We start from the raw sequence: 16,986 nt of genomic DNA on the forward strand, positions 1-16,986 counted from the left end.
GGAAGCGATCCTGTTGCGTCACAGGGTCGCGGTACCGCACATAGAAGGCGAGCAAGCAGTCAGCGAACTTAACCCCAACTAGGATTGAAGTCCGATTAGACCCTTGCTGGCACAACACCGCAACAGGGTGTGTTAGGCAACTCTTATAATTAGAGCACCGAAGTGCGAACTGTGCCGTGCTGGCAGGCACCACTAAGCACCCAAACGTGGGTCAGGAAGCGCACTACTGGCGCGTGGCGCCGCACTGGCGGTCACAGCAATAGACGCTGATACGTGTGTGACACGTTGAGTGATTTGTCGGGCGCTAGATAGCAGCCATACTCCATACGCGCACAGTCATACAATAGGGCAGGGGTATTTAATGAACGACTTGCACTCACAACAAACACACGTATTCAATTGTACACTAGCGCATGGCCGTGCGGTCATGCGCAGTTTATATAATTGCAGGACAGGAAGTGGCCACAGAAACTTTGCCCTTCCAAGACCTGCCAAGAGGACCAATGGAATGTGCTGCAGAGCCAGAGCACATGACCCTCAATCTCCAACGGGAGATCTTGCTCTGGGCATGCTCAGTGTGCGCAAATAAGGACTTAGTCCCAGGGAAGTCCGCTCGCCGCTGACCAGCACTGACTTTAATAGCAGGAGCTGAAGAAGCAGCAGTAACTCTCTGTACAGAGTGAGAGCGAGCAAGACACTGGGAGCGACGTCCCTGCTGAGCAGACTCCACTGCGGCTGGAGGAGAATGGGAGACCACAGCGGAGACGGATCGAGATTCCCCCTGTGCAGCAGAGGAAACTCGACTCCTAACAGCAGGTATATACTATATACAGGGGAGATGACATACAGGTATATACTATACACAGGAGATGACATGCAAATGTGTACTATATATAAGGGAGATGACAAACATGTATATACTGAGGTGAAAATGAGGGGTGTGAGGTGAAAATGAAAAGGTGTGAGTGCAAAATGAGAGGAGTGAGGGAAAATAGTGGAGTGATCGGAAAATGACAGATGTGAGGTCGAAATGACAAGTGTTAGGGGGAATGAGAGAAGTGAGGGGAAAATGAGAGGTGTGAGGGAGAAAATGAGAGATGTGAGAGGGAAAATGAAAGATGTGATGGGGAAAATGAGAGGCATGATGGGAAAATAAGAGAAGTGACGTGCTATAACTAACCACAGATATTTACTATGCCCAGGCAACACCGGGCTCTTCAGCTAGTATATAATATATAAAGCTGAATGTATGTGTATGTCCGGGATTGGCATCTGCACCGTCGTAGCTACAGCCACAAAATTTTGCACAGTCACACGTCTGGACCCAGAGAGCATCATAAGCTATGTTGTGAGGCAAAATTTTAACCCCGCGTGTTCCAATTCACCAAACAATTTTGCCCCTATCTACATAATGGGAAAAAAGTGGAAGGAAAGTGTTGGAGGCAAATTGACACACGGGGGACGTAAAGAGTGAGAGCGATGGCGCCAAAGAGTATATACCGTACAGTTGCTAAGGTGGGGCCCCGACATGGAACACTCACCACACAGGGGGATATGAACACACACAAAATGTGCTACCATGTGCTGCACTACCACGTGCTTGAACACATATACCACCCTCAGCACACATTTCAGCACATCAGGCTGCCAATTTAGCTTACAAATACTGAGGTAAAAATACTGACCAAATAATGTGTGAACGCGGTTTAATACAGGAGGAGATGACACACAGATATATACTATATACAGGAGAGATGACACACAGGTATATGCTATAAACAGGAGAGATGATACACAGGTATATACTATATACAGGAGGAGATGACACACAGGTATATATTATATACAGGGGAGATGACACACAGATATATACTATATACAGAAGAGATGACACACAGGTATATACTATATACAGGAGGAGATGACACACAGGTATATACTATATACAGGAGGAGATGGCACACACATATATACAATATACAGGGGAGATGACACACAGGTATATACTATATACAGGAGGAGATGACATACAGGTATATACTATATACAGGAGGAGATGACACTGGTATATACTATATATAGGGGAGATGACACACAGGTATATACTATATACAGGGGAGATGACACACATGTATATACTATATACAATAGGAGATGACACATTGGTATAGACTGTATACAGGGGAGATGACACACAGGTATATACTATATACAGGAGAGATGACACACAGGTATATACTATATAAAGGAGAGATGACACACAGGTATATACTATATACAGGGAAGATGACACACAAATATATACTATATACAGGAGGAGATAACATACAGTTATATACTATATACAGGAGGAGATGACACACATATATACTATATACAGGAGAGATGACAGGTATATACTATATACAGGAGGAGATTACTTACAGGTATATATATATATACAGGAGGAGATGACACACTGGTATATACTATATGCAGGGGAGATGACATACAGGTGCATACTATATGCAGGGGAGATGACACACAGGTATATACTATATACAGAGGAGATGACACACAGGTATATACTATATACAGGGGAGATGACACGCATGTATATACTATATACAGGAGGAGATGACACACGGGTATATACTATATACAGGAGGAGATGACACACAGGTATATACGATATACAGGAGGAGATGACACAGGTATATACTATATACAGGAGGAGATGACACACAGGTATATACTATATACAGGGGAGATGACACACAGGTATATACTATATACAGGAGGAGATGACACATAGATATATACTATATACTATCAAACATAAGGGTTGGGGGTCACTTGGGAAATAGCAATCACAAAATAATAAGTTTTCATGTATCCTTTAATAAGATTTGTAGTAGAGGGCTTACAAGGACACTAAATTTCAGGAGGGCAAATTTCCAACGGATGAGAGAGGATCTTGGTGCAATTAACTGGGACGATATCCTGAGACATAAAAATACACAAAGAAAATGGGAGACATTTATTAGCACCCTAGATAGGACCTGTGCACAGTATATACCGTATGGGAATAAAAATACTAGAAATAGGAGGAAACCAATATGGCTAAATAGAGCTGTAAGGGGCGCAATAAGTGACAAAAAGAAAGCATTTAGAGAATTAAAGGAAGTAGGTAGTGAGGAGGCATTAAATAAATACAAAAAAATAAATAAATTCTGTAAAAAGCAAATCAAGGCAGCAAAGATTGAGACAGAGAGACTCATTGCCAGAGAGAGTAAAAATAATCCTAAAATATTCTTTAACTACATAAATAGTAAGAAACTAAAAAATGATAGTGTTGGCCCCCTTAAAAATAGTCTGGGTGAAATGGTGGATGAGGATGAGGAAAAAGCCAATATGCTAAATGACTTTTTTCATCAGTATTTACACAAGAAAATCCCATGGCAGACAAAATGACTAGTGATAAAAATTCCCAATTAAATGTCACCGGCTTAACCCAGCAGGAAGTGCGGCGGCGTCTAAAAATCACTAAAATTGACAAATCTCCGGGCCCGGATGGGATACACCCCCGAGTACTGCAGGAATTAATGACAGTCATTGATAGACAATTATTTTTAATCTTTAGAGACTCCATAATAACAGGGTCTGTACCACAGGACTGGCGTATAGCAAATGTGGTGCCAATATTCAAAAAGGGGACAAAAACTGAACTCGGAAATTATCGGCCAGTAAGCTTAACCTCTACTGTGGGTAAAATCCTGGAGGGAATTCTAAGGGATGCTATACTGGAGTATCTGAAGAGGAATAACCTCATGACCCAGTATCAGCACGGGTTTACTAGGGACCGTTCATGTCAGACTAATTTGATCAGTTTCTATGAAGAGGTAAGTTCCGGATTGGACCAAGGGAACCCAGTGGATGTAGTGTATATGGACTTTTCAAAAGCTTTTGATACAGTGCCACACAAAAGGTTGATACATAAAATGAGAATAATGGGGATAGGGGAAAATATGTGTAAGTGGGTTGAGAGCTGGCTCAGGGATAGGAAACAAAGGGTGGTTATTAATGGAGCACACTCGGACTGGGTCACGGTTAGCAGTGGGATACCACAGGGGTCAGTATTGGGCCCTCTTCTTTTCAACATATTTATTAATGACCTTGTAGGGGGCATTCAGAGTAGAATTTCAATATTTGCAGATGACACTAAACTCTGCAGGGTAATTAATACAGAGGAGGACAGTTTTATATTACAGGATGATTTATGTAAACTAGAAGCTTGGGCTGATAAATGGCAAATGAACTTTAATGGGGAAAAATGTAAGGTCATGCACTTGGGTAGAAGTAATAAGATGTAAAATTATGTGCTTAATTCTAAAACTCTGGGCAAAACCGTCAATGAAAAAGACCTGGGTGTATGGGTGGATGACAAACTCATATTCAGTGGCCAGTGTCAGGCAGCTGCTACAAAGGCAAATAAAATAATGGGATGCATTAAAAGAGGCATAGATGCTCATGAGGAGAACATAATTTTACCTCTATACAAATCACTAGTTCGACCACACTTAGAATACTGTGCACAGTTCTGATCTCCGGTGTATAAGAAAGACATAGCTGAACTAGAGCGGGTGCAGAGAAGAGCGACCAAGGTTATTAGAGGACCCCCCAGTCTGCAATACCAAGATAGGTTATTACACTTGGGGCTATTTAGTTTGGAAAAACGAAGACTAAGGGGTGATCTTATTTTAATGTATAAATATATGAGGGGACAGTACAAAGACCTTTCTGATGATCTTTTTAATCATAGACCTGAAACAGGGACAAGGGGGCATCCTCTGCGTTTGGAGGAAAAAAGGTTTAAGCATAATAACAGACGCGGATTCTTTACTGTAAGAGCAGTGAGACTATGGAACTCTCTACCCTATGATGTTGTAATGAGTGATTCATTACTTAAATTTAAGAGCGGACTGGATACCTTTCTGGAAAAGTATAATGTTACAGGGTATATACACTAGATTCCTTGATAGGGCGTTGATCCAGGGAACTAGTCTGATTGCCGTATGTGGAGTCGGGAAGGAATTTTTTTCCCCAATGTGGAGCTTACTCTTTGCCACATGGGTTTTTTTTGCCTTCCTCTGGATCAACATGTTAGGGCATGTTAGGTTAGACTATGGGTTGAACTAGATGGACTTATAGTCTTCCTTCAACCTTAATAACTATGTAACTATGTAACTATATACAGGTGCAGATGACACACAGGTATATACTATATACAGGAGGAGATGACACACAGGTATATACTATATACAGGAGGAGATGACACAGGTATATACTATATACAGGAGCAGATGACACACAGGTATATACTATATACAGGAGGAGATTACTTACAGGTATATACTATATGAAGGAGGAGATGACACACGTATATACTATATACAGGAGGAGATGACATACAGGTATATACTGTATAAAAGAGGAGAAGACATACAGGTATATACTATATATATATATATATATATATAGGAGGAGATGACATACAGGTATATAGTATATACAGAAGAGATGACATACAGGTATATACTATATACAGGAGGAGATGACACATAGGTATATACAATATACAGGAGGACATGACATACAGCAGGTATATACTATTTACAGAGGAGATGACATACAGGTATATACTATATACAGGAGATGACATACAGGTGTATACTATATTTAAGGGAGATGACAAACATGTATATACTGAGGGGAAAATGAGAGATGTGAGGTGAAAATGAGGGGTGTGAGGTGAAAATGAAAAGGTGCGAGTGCAAAATGAGAGGAGTGAGGGAAAATAGTGGAGTGATCGGAAAATGACAGATGTGGGGTCGAAATGACAAGTGTTAGGGAGGAATGAGAGTAGTGAGGGGGAAAATAAGAGTAGTGAGGGGGAAAATGAGAGATGTAAGGGAGAAAATGAGAGATGTGAGGGGGAAATGAGAGGCGTGATGGGAAAATAAGAGAAGTGAGGTGCTATAACTAACCACAGATATTTACTATGCCCTGGCAACGCCGGGCTCTTCAGCTAGTGTATATATATATATATATATATATATATATATATATACATATATATATATATATATATGTATATATATATATGTGTGTGTGTGTGTGTGTATATATATATATATATATATATATATATATATATGTATATATATTATATGTGTATATTTCTATTCTATCTATTCTATTCCAACCTGTCATTGCGATATTACTGTACGTGGCACATGAATTGCTGGCTTTTCAAAGGACGTCGGTGCGTATAAAAATCATACAGCACTCGCATATTTCGAATACAGTGCGATTTTTTTTTTCTTGCACCCATAGGTTTGCATTGGTGAGTCTTGGCAGAGTCTCAGTGACAATCGCAGCATAGTGCGATTTTACATGTATGCTGAATACGCCAGATAAAATAAACGGTGATGTGAACTGCCCCATAGATTAACACTGAGCCGAGTGCTATGTGATGTTTTCTCGCATAGCACTCGGCCGTATTCTACGGTAATGTAATGCCGGCCTTACAGAGAGAAACAATGCTCTGCAGAGCTGTAAGATGGCAATGAACACATACACGTCCACTGCAGAATCACAGAGTGTAGGAAGCTCTCATAGTTCCAGTTTTTGCTGCTACAGAAGGACCATGCTTCCCAGACAGTGGAGTAGTGAGACACCTAGTGCTCATGATTTTGCAGCCAGTTCTTGTGTCTTATAACGTAAATTTGATCATTAGACCCTTTCCTATGACATTAAGTAAATGTACAGTCACTTGGAAATAGATATATAGTAAATTAGTGCCTCCCACCCAATTTTTTTGGCCCTCAACAGAGCAGACAAAGTACGCCAGCGCCGGAGCTGCAGCATGAAGACAAGAAGAGGAAGCCATCCTATGAAGATGGGAGGCCCCGGACCGAACCGCAGCGCCCATTGGACCGGACCGCAGCGGGAATGCCCCTGGGTGAGTATAATCTAACCTCTTTTTCTCATCTTTCATGATATATCTGTGCCGGTGGGCTTAAGCTACTTTCACACTTGTGTTGTGTGACGTACATCGCAATGCATCGTTTTGGGGAAAAAACGCATCCTGCAAAGTTGCCCGCAGGATGCGTTTTTTCTCCATAGACTTGTATTAGCGACGCATTGCGACGTATGGCCACACGTCGCATCTGTCGTGCCGTCGGCACAAAAAAAGTTCAGTGTAACTTTTTTTGTGCGCCGTGTCTGCAATTTTCGACCACGCATGCACGGCCGAAACTCTGCCCCCTCCTCCCCGGACATTACAATGGGGCAGCGGATGCGTTGAAAAACTGCATCTGCTGCCCCCGTTGTTCATTTATTTCACAACATGCGTCGGTACGTCGGCCCGACGCATTGCGATGGGCCCGTACCGACGCAAGTGTGAAAGTAGCCTTAGCTCAACTTCCATTTTGTGGATGACAGGTTCCCTTTAAACCAAAACTATGGGTGATGCAGATGCTTTACCCTTAGGCTATGGATTATTTTATTAGAAGTCAGGAGGAAAAAAAGAATGCCAGATATTAAAAGTGAAACATGATTTGAGTGTGTGTAACCTGCAAATTTAAAAAAAAAATCAAATATGACATTTGAACCCAGAAAAAAACTCCACTCTAGAGACAGCAGCCTTACCATTGTACCGCAAGCTGAAATAATAACAGGTACTGATTGTCTTTGGCTATGAAATCTTCTTTGCAAACTGTATGTGAGTGTAAAATTAATTTTGATTTTTATTCTTATTTATGTGACGTGACTTCGTTCACTCATCAAAGTGAAACATCTCTGGAGTTTGTGTGCCAGGCAGCATAAGTTAAAAAAAAAAAGTTTACTTTCACTGGGCTTGAACTCAAGCTTTCTATTCCATAAGCTAGGAGCTTTACCACTCAGCCATTAGCTCAAATAGAGTGAAAATATCCTTTTTCTTTGCTTGTGAGATGAACAGTTGAAGTACTGTATTGCTGGTATTTGAAAAACATTTGTATTCCTATGTTTGAATGTATCATGTATCAGACTCATGTATCAGACTCATGTATCAGACTCATGTATCAGACTCATGTATCAGACTCAAGTATCAGACTCATTTATCAGAATCAGGTATCATGCAGAGTATTTCTGATCTTTGACTTTGATATGTGATGATGTCCTTGTTTGCCAAGGAAAATAGGATCATGGGGTGCATTAAAAGAGGTCTGGATACACATGATGCGAGCATTATTCTGCCTCTGTATAAGTCCCTGGTTAGACCGCACATGGACTACTGTGTACAATTTTGGGCACCGGTGCTAAGGAAGGATATGATGGAGCTAGAGCGAGTACAAAAGGAGGGCAACAAAATTAATAAAGGGGATGGGGGAACTACAATACCCACAGAGATTAGCAAAATTAGGATTATTTAGTCTAGAAAAAAGTTGACTGAGGGGCGATCTAATAACATAAGGGGACAATACAAATATCTCTCCGAGGATCTGTTTATACCAAGGAATATGATGGTCAAAAGGTGGCATTCTCTGCATCTGGAGGAGAGAAGGTTTTCCACCAACATATAAGAGGATTCTATACTGTTAGGGAAATGAGAATCTGGAATTCCTTGCCTGAGGAGGTGGTTATGGCGATGTCTGTTGAGGGGTTCATGAGAGGCCTGGATCTCTTACTGGAGCATAACAATATTGTATCTTACAGTTATTAGGTTCTTTAGAAGGATGTAGATCTGGGGATTTATTCTTATGGAATATAGGCTGAACTGGATGGACAAATGTCTTTTTTCGGCATTGCTAACTATGTTACTATGAACAAAGACAAAAGCAGTGGCAAACCGAGAAAATTTGACCTGGAGAGTGTGAGTTTAGTTAATCATTTATACGTACAACCTTTCGTCAAATAAAATTGTCCTGGCCAACCCCTTTAGGTTTATTTAAAGTCTTGATGACCCTTGAGACAACAGACTGTTTTGTGGGGCGTCTTCAACCATTTTAGTGCTATGTTTAATGCCATTATATTATGGTGAAAGTTTTTTTTAGACATCATATCATATATTGAAAAATATATAAACATGTCATTGGTCGATTACATATTTCTCATATCCTGGCCCTTCATTTTTGATTGTGAATGAGGTTTATTCTTTTTGTTTCTGCACAAGCTCCATGGTTTCCCAAACAAACTGAACAAAGTTGGTGCCAAAAACCTCATAATTTACAGACTATGCTCTAAGTTTTTAAAAAGTAGTATTATTTTAGCTATTATCTAAGTTAAAGATAAACTACCTTATTGTCGTATGTTATGACTCATTTGTGATTGCAAGTTCTTTTCTATGATAAATATGTCAAAACGGTGTTTTCCAGGGCTATACCAGTCCAGCACCATTGCTCCAGTGCTCTATTTTTGACCTTTGTTTTACTTGTCTTCAGTGTGGAGCACCAAAGAATTTAAAAATGTTATCTGTCAAATGAGGACAATAAGGATCTGATATGTCTGATTTTGGACTACCAATCCTTTTGTTTTCTTGAAGACAAGCCACTGTCAGAGATGTTTGTTGGCAACTCTTGGATAGAGAATACAGTAGTGCTTAGCAGAGTGAGCGCTACTCTGTGTCAGAGAGGTGGACCAGATTGTTGGCGACTAACGCATGTGAAAAAGCATTGTTCAAATGACAGCTGTATAAAGTACATGAGGGACTTAAGTGAGGCAAAATGGAAGGACTTTAGATATTGATTGGTCTGATCTTCAGCATTGTTTATAGTTTTGAGTCAGGACGTGAACATGATAAGAAAAACAGGAATGATTTGTTCCAAAACACTCATGTTCACAAATTGCCCTTGATATTGCAACTAACACAAATTCACAACATTGGAACTAACCAACAATCTCTGACACAACATATGAACAGGCTGTTTTTGTTTGAAATCAGCCATGTTTTCTAATATTGCTGAACTTTTAGGTCTTTTTAGTTTGATATTCTTTAGATATAAAGACATGCACAGGACACCTCAGATTACGATTGCAGAGGTTTTGGTCTCAATCAGACAGCATATCCTATGGTGATTCCACAAAAATTGTTTTACTTCGTATGAGTAAATCAGAACTATAAATTATACCTGATAATATCTGGGGCCTAGCTAAAGGTTTTAAATTGGAATCCAACATCTTATAGTTTTGATTTTCAATATTGATGGTTTGCGATCCATACAGCACCTGACAGGAGCTGTCATTTGATTGCTACAGAGGGTTCCAGGTTTGCCACTATTCTTCAGTTTCTTTTTTCTTTCTTTCAGATGCATCCACATGTACGATGTCAGAGTGGATCATGTGGTCCCCTTGTAGTGTTACCTGTGGAATGGGAATGAGATCAAGGGAACGATATGTAAAGCAATTTCCAGAAGATGGATCTATGTGTAAAATCCCAACAGAAGAGACAGAGAAATGTATAGTCAATGAGGAATGTGGTAAGTCAAACTTTTATTTATTTGCTGTCATACATTTTTTATTTCTGTTTTAGAAATATCTTTATAAATTAATTTCATGAAAAGTTCAGGTTTGAATTATGAATCTAAGAGGAGAAACTAATTGCATGCAATTGTGACTTATCCCAATGAAAATGTTGCAATGAAAATGTTTACCTTCACCATACTTTTTTAATTTTCTGCATAGATATGTTCTACACTAAAAGATATGCACTGTTCCTAGTTTACACATGCATTACAATCCAGAGCTACTTTCATAATAGTGCTGATTGCTATTTGAAACAATCAAAAAGCCTGTTGCGACACATACAGTGGGTAAAAAAGTATTTATTCAGCCACCAATTGTGCAAGTTCCCCCACTTAAAAAGATGAGAGAGGCATGTAACTTACATCATAGGTAGACCACAACTATGAGAGTCAAAATGAGAAAACAAATTCAGAAAATCATCTTGTCTAATTTGGCAAGATTTATTTTGCAAATTATGGTGGAAAATAAGTATTTGGTTACCTAAAAACATGCAAGATTTCTGGCTCTCGCGGGCCTGTAACTTATTCTTTAAGAGACTCCTCTGTCCTCCACTCATTACCTGTAGTAATGGCACCTGTTTGAACTTGTTATCAGTATTAAAGACACCTGTCCACATCAAACAGTCACACTCCAAACTCCACTATGGCAAAGACCAATGAGCTGTTGAAGGACACCAGAAACAAAATTGTAGCCCTGCACCAGCCTGGGAAGACTCAATCTGCAATAGGCAAGCAGCTTGGAAAGATAAAATCAAATGTGAGAGCAATAATAAGAAAATGTAAAACATACAAGGCCACTAATAATCTCCCTCGATCTAGGGCTCCACGCAAGATCTCACCCCGTGGGGTCCACCGTAACAAAGGTTACCATCAGTAACACACTACGCCACCAGGGACTCAGATCCTGCAGTACCAGATGTGTCCCCCTGCTTAAGACAGTACAAGTCTAGGCCCATCTGAAGTTTGCTAGAGAGCATTTGGATTATCCAGAAGAGTATTGGGAGAATGCCGTATGGTCTGATGAAACCAAAGTAGAACTTTCTGGTAGAAATAAAACTCGTGTTTGGAAGAGACAGAATGCTGAGTTGCATCCAAAGGATACCATACGTACTGTGAAGCATGGTGGTGGCAACATCATGCGTTGGAGCGGTTTCTCTGCAAAGTGACCAGGACAACTAATCCATGTACATGAAAGAATGAATGGGGCCATGTATCATGAGATTTTGAGTGCAAACCTCCTTCCATCAGCAAAGGAATTGAAGATGAAACGTGGATGGTTCTTTCAGCATGATAATGATCCCAAGCACACTGCCAGGGCAACAAAGGAGTGGCTTTGTAAGAAGCATATGAAGGTCCTGGAGTGGCCTAGCCAGTCTCCAGATCTCAACCCCATAGAAAACCTTTGGAGGCATTTGAAAGTCCGTGTTGCCAGCGACAGGCCCAAAACATCACTGCTCTAGATGAGATCTGCATGGGCCAACTTACATCCAACAGTGTGTGCCAGCCTTGTGAAGACTTACAGAAAATGTTTGACCTCTGTCTTTGACAACAAAGGATAAATAACAAAATATTAAGATGAACTTTTGTTAATGACCAAATTGTGACGCTTCTGACAAGCCATGAGGCAGAAGAGTCAGATGTTTTCGGGGTCAATACCGAGAGAGTACGTAAATAACCAAGGGAAAAGATGAAGGTGTAAGGCTGGTTTCACACTTGCGTTTTAAAACGCAGCGTTTTAAACACAAACGCATTTGGTGCAAAAACGCGTTTAAACGCAGCGTTTTTTAAGCGCATGCGTTTTTGCGTTTAAACGCGTTTTGACGCGTTTTTTCCTGCGTTTGCGTTTTTGAAACGCATGATGAGAAGTGTGTGACAGCTGCCAATCATCAAAATCAACTAGAAAACCCACTATAAACATAAATACTTAGGGTTAGGGTTAGGATCCCTAGTAACCCTAGGGATCCTAACCCTAACCCTAACACAAACTCTAACCCTAACCCTAACCCCAAAACACAAACTCTAACCCTAACCCAAACTCTAACCCAAGCTGTAAAACAAACTCTAACCCAAACTCTAACCCAAACTATAACACAAACTCTAAAACAAACTCTAACCCTAACACAAACCCTAACCCTAGGGATCCTAACCCTAACACAAACTCTAACCCTAACACAAACCCTAACCCTAACCCTAGGGATCCTAACCCAAACACAAATCCTAACCCTAACATAAACTCTAACCCTAACCCAAACTCTAACCCAAACTGTAAAACAAACTCTAACCCAAACTCTAACCCAAACTCTAGCACAAACTCTAGCACAAACCCTAATACAAACCCTAACCCAAACTCTAACCCTAACCCTAGGGATCCTAACCCTAAGACAAACCCTAACCCTAGGGATCCTAACCCTAACACAAACCCTAACCCTAGGGATCCTAACCCTAACACAAACTCTAACCCTAACACAAACCCTAACCCTAGGGATCCTAACCCTAGCACAAACCCTAACCCAAACCCTAGGGATCCTAACCCTAACACAAACCCTAACCCTAACCCAAACTCTAACCCAAACTGTAAAACAAACTCTAACCCAAACTCTAAAACAAACTCTAACCCTAACACAAACCCTAACCCTAACCCTAGGGATCCTAACCCTAACCCTAGGGATCCTAACCCTAACACAAACCCTAACCCTAACCCTAGGGATCCTAACCCTAACACAAACTCTAACCTTAACACAAACTCTAACCCTAACCCTAGGGTTCGTAACCCTAACCCTAACACAAACCCTAACCCTAACACAAACTCTAACCCTAACCCTAAAACACAAACTCTAACCCTAGGGATCCTAACCCTAACACAAACTCTAACTCTAACCGTAACCCTAACCCTAAGGGATCCTAACCCTAAGGGTTAGGGTTAGGATCCCTAGGGTTAGGGTTAGGATCCCTAGGGTTAGGGCTAGGGTTAGGGCTAGGGTTAGGGTTACAGTTAGGGTTAGGGTTTGTGTTAGGGTTTGTGATAGAGTTTGTGTTAGAGTTTGTGTTACAGTTTGTGTTAGAGTTTGTGTTACAGTTTGTGTTACAGTTTGTGTTTTAGGGTTAGAGTTGGGGATGGCTTATAAGTGTGTATTCTTGTGTTTTTCTATAAAAACGCATGCAAACGCATGTGCTTAAAAACGCATGTGTTTACATACACATCAATACGTTTTTTTACCGCGAAAAAACGCATGTGTTTTTTTCGCGATAAAAAAATGCCGCTGAACGCCGCTAAAATTACTACATGTTGCATTTCTGCAACAAAATGCCTGCAGAGAAAAAACGCATGTGTTGCAAAAACGCGTCAAAACGCATGCAAAAAAACGCATGCGTTTTTAATGTTAAGTATAGGGAAAAAAAAGCATGTGTTTTTTTGCGTTTTTTACCGCAAAAACGCAAAAAAAAAAAACGCAAATGTGAAACCACCCTAAGTCAGGTCACAGTCCAGGGTCAATAACCAGAGATAATGGATCAAAAGCTGAAGGACAAGACAGACAGATAGTCAGAACACGGTCCAAAGGGTCAGGCAGCAGCTGATCAGAACAGAATCTGGCAGGGATCAGAGGCAGACAGCTCAGCTAGGAAGCCATGCAATAACCAGAACACTGAACGCCTGCTGAAAGTCCCACACACCCCAGACACAGATTGGACCGCTAATGTGTCAGTCAAGACACCACCAGCCCAGCAAGCCCATACCAGTATGGGACAACAAAACTGTCAATCAAGACAGACAGCTCAGCAAGAAAGTCTCCATAGAACAGCATAGCAATCATTCACTGATCAGAGGAATCGTGACAGTACCCCCTCTTCTAGGGAAAGGGGGGCACCAGACCCCCAGGTTTCCCAAGAAACCTGCAATGGAAGGTCCTGACCAGAGGATCAGCATTGACAGGGATCCAAGATCTCTCCTCCGATCCATAACCTCCCCAATGAATTAGGTACTGGAGGGAACTATGGACTTTTCAGGAATCAACAATGCTTTGAACCTCAAACTCAAAACTGTCATTGACAGAAACTGGTGGAGATGGAGATGAAGAAGGCCAAAAGGAAGAGATAAACTCTTTCAATAGTGATTTATGAAATACATTTGGTATGCGAAAAGATGGAGGGAGTTTTAGTCTGAAAGCCACTGGGTTAACATCCTCTAAAAACCTCATATGGACCAATAAACTTAGGACCCAACTTGGCTGATGGCACTTTTAATTTAATATTTTTGGATTAAAGCCAGTCCTTATCACCAACCCTGAATATGGGACCCATGAAGGTTTCCTATCTTCCTTCCATTTCTGGCGACTCTGGGCTACCTCAATATTCCTCTGAACCTCCCTCCAGACATCCTCCAGTTTTTGTATATCAACCTCCACTCTCGGACAATCAGAACTCATCCTCGAGAATTCACCAAAATGAGGATGAAAACCATCATTGCAAAAAACGGCGAGGTTACAATAGACTGCTTAACATGACTATTAAAGGCGAATTCAGCAAGAGGTAAGAATGAGAACCAGTCCTCCTGCTGAGCCATAACTAGTGTTGAGCATTCCGATACTGAAATATTGGGTATCGGCCGATATACGCGGTATTGGAGTTCCGATACTTTTACAATATTGAATACTGGAATCGGAAGTTCCCATAATGCAATGAGCCAGTTGAGGATCCTGAGAAGTGTGGGCACATCCTGTTAGGCATGTTAGCCATGTTAAATAATGGCATGGCTGTGATTGGTTGCCGAAATGATGTCATGATGCACTATAATGGTGTGTGGGTGGTGTGTGGGCGGAGACTGCATGTCTGTGTGTGCGGGCGGGGTCTGTGCGTGACTGTGGGGTGTCTGTGCGGGCCTGCCAGGGGTCTGTATGGGCCTGCCGGGGGTCTGTGCGGGCTGCGGGGGTATCTGCGGGCCTGCCAGGGGTCTGTGCGGGCCTGCCGGGGGTTTAGTGTGTGTGCAGGCATCGTCCAATGGGACTACAAGTCCCATCGAGCTATGCCTTCTACAATGACAGTGATTGACACATGATGGGACAGTAGTAGTTCCATCATACGGCTAATGTGTTGAATGTAAAAAACAAAGCATAAACATACATACTACATACAACATACTACATGCATACAACATACATACAACATACTACATACATACATACTACATACATACAACACACATACATACTACATACATACTACATACTTACATACAGCATACTACATACATACAACATACATACAAAATACTACATACATACTAGATACAATACATTCATATAGACATACAGTACTTATAACATAGAGAACTGTTGTGAATTCTGTGGCAGAGCTCCCTCCTGTGGTCACAAGTGGTACTTCGGCTGATTCTCTCTGTGAGCTTCTGTTGGTGGAGGGAAGTGGTACTGCGGCTTCTGAGTTTCCTCCCTCAGGTGATCTGGTGAGGTCGTTAGGTGCTTCTCTACTTAACTCCACCTAATGCTTTGATCCTGGCTTCCTGTCAATGTTCCAGTGTTGGACTTGCTTTTCCCTGGATCATTCCTGTGGCCTGCTGCTCAGCATAGCTAAGTTCTTCTTTTTTTTTTTTTAAATTCGTTTATTAACCATAATGTTGAAAGAACAACAACATAATACACAAATTTATACTCCTTAGTATTACATACAATATTGAGTACGTACAATGTATACATAACTGAATATCATAGTGTGTGTCCAACATATCTTTTACTCCACTGAAACCGTACATATCTGACGTGGAGTCATGAAAAATTTACAGTTATTAAATCTTAACTATAACTGTATCTTACTAACTACTTTCTGCCGCCTAACAATAAACCTACGTCCCTTTCTGCATGATACCTAGAAAGAATTGACACTTTGCACTAGTATAAATAACCATGAGTTATAAAGTGAGGTGAGAGGAGTTCCAGCCGCTCCAGATCTTCTCAAATTTACCCGGGCATCCTCTATTTTGATACAGTGTACGTTCGTATGGGATAATCGAATTTACTAACTCAACCCAGGCTCTGAGTGAGGGACACGAACCCCCCATCCACCGCATTGCCACCACCTTCCTTGCCATGAAAAGTGACTCTCGTAAGAAAATTGCAACGTGATGACCCCAAGTCTCCTCATCCCACACCCCAAACAAACAATTTAGTGGCTCAAGAGGAACAGGGGCCAATACTATAGAGGAGAGTAATGAGGTCACCTCCTTCCAGTATTGAAGAATGACCGGGCAGCTCCACATCATGTGAACAAAGTCCGCATCTGACAGGTGACAGCGCAGACATTCCGCAGAGTGAAGTCGACCCATTTTAAAAAGCCGCACGGGAGTTAGATATGATTGGTATATTATGTATAATTGTGTCATTCTGTTATTAACCGATGGGGATACCTTCATCGGGGACTCTAAAATTTCCTC

General features: G+C 41.1%; 1 protein-coding gene across 4 annotated transcripts in view; it reads left to right on the forward strand.

Moving 5' to 3' along the window:
* Positions 1–16,986, forward strand: part of SPON1 (spondin 1) — a 1,002,740-nt gene that overhangs the window by 768,499 nt on the left and 217,255 nt on the right. For all 4 annotated transcript variants that reach the window (XM_069739940.1, XM_069739943.1, XM_069739942.1 and 1 more), the window contains one exon: positions 10,329–10,499. In XM_069739940.1, the coding sequence (XP_069596041.1) occupies positions 10,329–10,499 (171 nt within the window). The remainder of the gene's footprint in view (positions 1–10,328; positions 10,500–16,986) is intronic.

Source organism: Ranitomeya imitator, chromosome 9, assembly GCF_032444005.1.
Source record: "Ranitomeya imitator isolate aRanImi1 chromosome 9, aRanImi1.pri, whole genome shotgun sequence".
NCBI lineage: Eukaryota > Metazoa > Chordata > Amphibia > Anura > Dendrobatidae > Ranitomeya > Ranitomeya imitator.